Source organism: Limulus polyphemus, unplaced genomic scaffold (genome assembly GCF_000517525.1).
Source record: "Limulus polyphemus unplaced genomic scaffold, Limulus_polyphemus-2.1.2 Scaffold3, whole genome shotgun sequence".
Taxonomy (NCBI): Eukaryota; Metazoa; Arthropoda; class Merostomata; order Xiphosura; family Limulidae; genus Limulus; species Limulus polyphemus.
In genome coordinates, this window is record NW_013665613.1 from 114,565 (window position 1) to 117,886 (window position 3,322).

General features: G+C 30.5%; 1 protein-coding gene across 1 annotated transcript in view; it reads left to right on the top strand.

Moving 5' to 3' along the window:
• The window catches only part of LOC106468109 (sarcoplasmic calcium-binding protein 1-like), a 55,797-nt gene extending 53,216 nt beyond the window's left edge, over positions 1-2,581 (top strand). Inside the window, exon 7 of the mRNA XM_022397016.1 lies at positions 1,615-2,581. Within this exon, the coding sequence (XP_022252724.1) occupies positions 1,615-1,743 (129 nt within the window). The 3' untranslated portion in view covers positions 1,744-2,581. The remainder of the gene's footprint in view (positions 1-1,614) is intronic.
• The last annotated feature ends 741 nt before the right edge of the window (positions 2,582-3,322 follow it).

Genomic DNA, 3,322 nt, shown 5'->3' on the forward strand with positions numbered 1-3,322 from the left:
CCTGGTATATAAAAGAGGGTGACAACGTGACGAAATAATGTAATGTGTGTGTGTGTGTAGATAGTGAGTAATTGAACTGCGGTCAGAGAGAGACGTATTGTTGAAGTTAACGTTCGTTCGTTATATTGTTTGTTTTAGCGCGAATATTGAAATTAAGTGTATCGTAAAGTTATATTCGGAAAGAATAAACCAGTTTTATTAAGTAAGGACTTGTGTCGCTAAAGTTTCGTCGGAACGAATTTACGGGAAATTTATTAACAAACGGAGACGTAACAATAGAAAAACAATTATATCTTCTGATTACGAACTTTGTACTCGTATGCTGCTTGTCGTAATTTACTAAGCCTTGTCAAATTTCACACGTGCAGAATGTAAAACGAATTTTTTTTAGATTTTATATAAGCATTTTGAAATAACAAAAATTATAAATTACTATATCAGTACCACAAAATTCCACTAATTTATCAGGCTTAGTAACTAACCTGTTTTTGGGTCTAAAACATATTATTTTTCGAGCTTACTAATGTCTTACCTTGCCGCTTGAATTCTATCATGAAAGATCGGGTTTCCCGCGGAAACATTTCGCACAGGTTGAGAAAACCATTAGGAGATATTCTGAGCTATCGATTGGTTATATATACGTCACTAGGCGAAGTAGGTGAACGTAAGCAAGTATTTTCAAAAATGGAAGAAGTGGGGGAGGGGCACCTTGGTTGATTCACTAAATGAATTAATATCCCAGAAAATAGAAAATATACGAGGTTCTTATCTTATATTCTAGCTTGTCAATATCAGTAATTTGAGTTTCTAATTCATAAGAAACTATAGAGTTTTTATTTGAACATAACAATCATCTAATTTGAACTAATGCTGCATTCAACATACCACGTGGTACACAAACATTTAGGATCTTGTTTAAATATTTACTTTTAAATTAAGAAATTAACTTGGGCCTTCATCGAATGTGATATTTAGAAATACTGACGTTCGGTGTTTCTCGTAATTTAGAAGGTTTTTCAGTAGTGTATAGACATACATTATTTCAGAATATAATAATACATTCAGACATGTTTACGATATCGTGAAAGGTATTAATTTGGTGTGAGTGTGCAAATATATTGTTAACTTTGCATCTAAAATTATCTCACAATGTATTAATTAAAAAAAGGTAAATTAATCATGTACACAACAATAAACACAGGTCGGAAAATAACTTAAAAGTTAGTGAAAGTTAAAAAGAAATTTAAATATAAATATTTCTACTCTAAACTAAAAGTGGGAATTAGTTTTCGAAAATTCGTACTTATGACGTAATGATAGTTAAATAGAAACAACAGGAGATAATATATATACATACAGTAGGTGATTCAAATTTTGTTAAAGTTCATTCAATTTTTGATTAGTTAGGCTTTATATGCTAAATATGTGTCTCAAATAAAAATGTGTATATATATATATATATATATATATCAATTATTTAATTATAAATTTTCTGTATAAAGTAAGCTATTTAATTTTTTATGAAGCTAGTTTTTCTTTGTTTATAAATTTTTTACAGATCTTATGAACAAATTGTTATTAATTTTAGTTGTTTTATTTTTATTTTCACTTCAGGAAGATGACCAACGTTTAGGAGGCATCAATTTAAGCCGTTACCAAGAGCTTTTTGCTCAGTTCATTGGAAGTCCAGAATCTAAAGTGCCGGGAGTATATCTGTTTGGTCCCTTGCCTGTGATTGGCTGAATGACGGGATCCAATTAGAGAGTGCATCGACGAAGCCAATTTTCCCCCACAGGAAGAGATACATATTGTATGCTTGATCTCCCTCCAATTGTATTGTCGTTGAAAAGAGTTTCAACTACAGTAATTGGCAGTCTTGATGCTTCATGTATGGCTGGATTGTTGAATTTAAATATATCTTGATGTTTATTGGCTAATATATTCATTACAATCTTTTTATCCTGCATTATCTTTTAACCATTCAAATACTTAGAAAAGGTTAAGTGATCCTAAATGTATGTCTGTTCGCTAAAATTTAATTATATTTCTTATAATGTAGATTAATTTAGCGTAAAGCTATTTTATATCGTGTTTCCTCACATTTGTAGGTATCTGAAAAATTAGGTGCGGCATTAAAATAATGGTTTGATATTTGTTGTTACAACTAATAGTAAACTCACAATTCCATATTTAACACTTAATTCAATGCTATCTCTCCTAAATTTTCTCAGAACTCAGTTATTTATTTAATATTATACTAAAAGAGAATTATTCTCAAATTCAGAGAAGTATTTGCTTTTGACTTGAAAAGAATAAAAACTCGTGTTGTGGTATGAATTCAGAAGACTTCTGCTTTTGCTGAATATAGAAATAACTGTTTGTATGACTTTTCTATATATGTTTTCATATTTAAGAACAAGATAACCTTTAAGGCCACTGCTTCATCTATATATTGACTTGTAATGGTCAAATACAAATGCGCTACTTGGTGAAGTGCAGTTTAGTGTACTTGTATGATGGTGTCACTTTGCAAACTGTTGGTCGATGCTATGGTGAATAAAACTGTTGAAGTTGAAATCTATGAGTATCTCTATCTGCAACTTATGTAAATGACCCACAGAAAAAAATGTTAGGAAATCGAACCATAAACAATTTCCACTTAAATATTAGATCAAAGTTTGATGATTGTTCTCTGTGAAAGATAAGAGAAACTTGAAAAAGTGGATAGTATTGCAGCTGTGACACAGTAAATTATAACAATTACAAAGCCTTAGATTTATTTTAACAAATACAATAATGTTACCGTATCCGTATTTGTGAACATCGGAAAGGAAGACAATTTGGTATAAAAAAAATCTCAAGCAGTTATGAATTTCTGCGTAAAGATTTTAATAATATTAATACATTCTTATGCAATATTTTTTTTTTCTATCTTCTTGGTAGACAGACTAATCAGTGAGTGTTTGAACAAATAAATATTCATAAAATCACATCATCAATCTATGAAGTCCTTTAATATTCAGTATCTGTAACTTTGCCTTATATTGATAACCACTCTTTACACGTAAAACAAGAGGGAATCATCAATAGCCACGGCACTTGAAATTCTTTTAGACAGAATTAGAGTAAATTAATCTATGAGACCTTTTTTCCCTTATAATTAGTTATATTTTTGTGTGCCAGCAATACCAAGCGTGGGGTGCGCTTATACCCGATTAAATTTTATTCCTCATCAGGATCTCTACCAGCCTACCCTCAAATTGAAATTCTTTTAGGCAGGATTAGAGTAAATTATTCTATGAGACCTTGGGCGTGGTCAAAT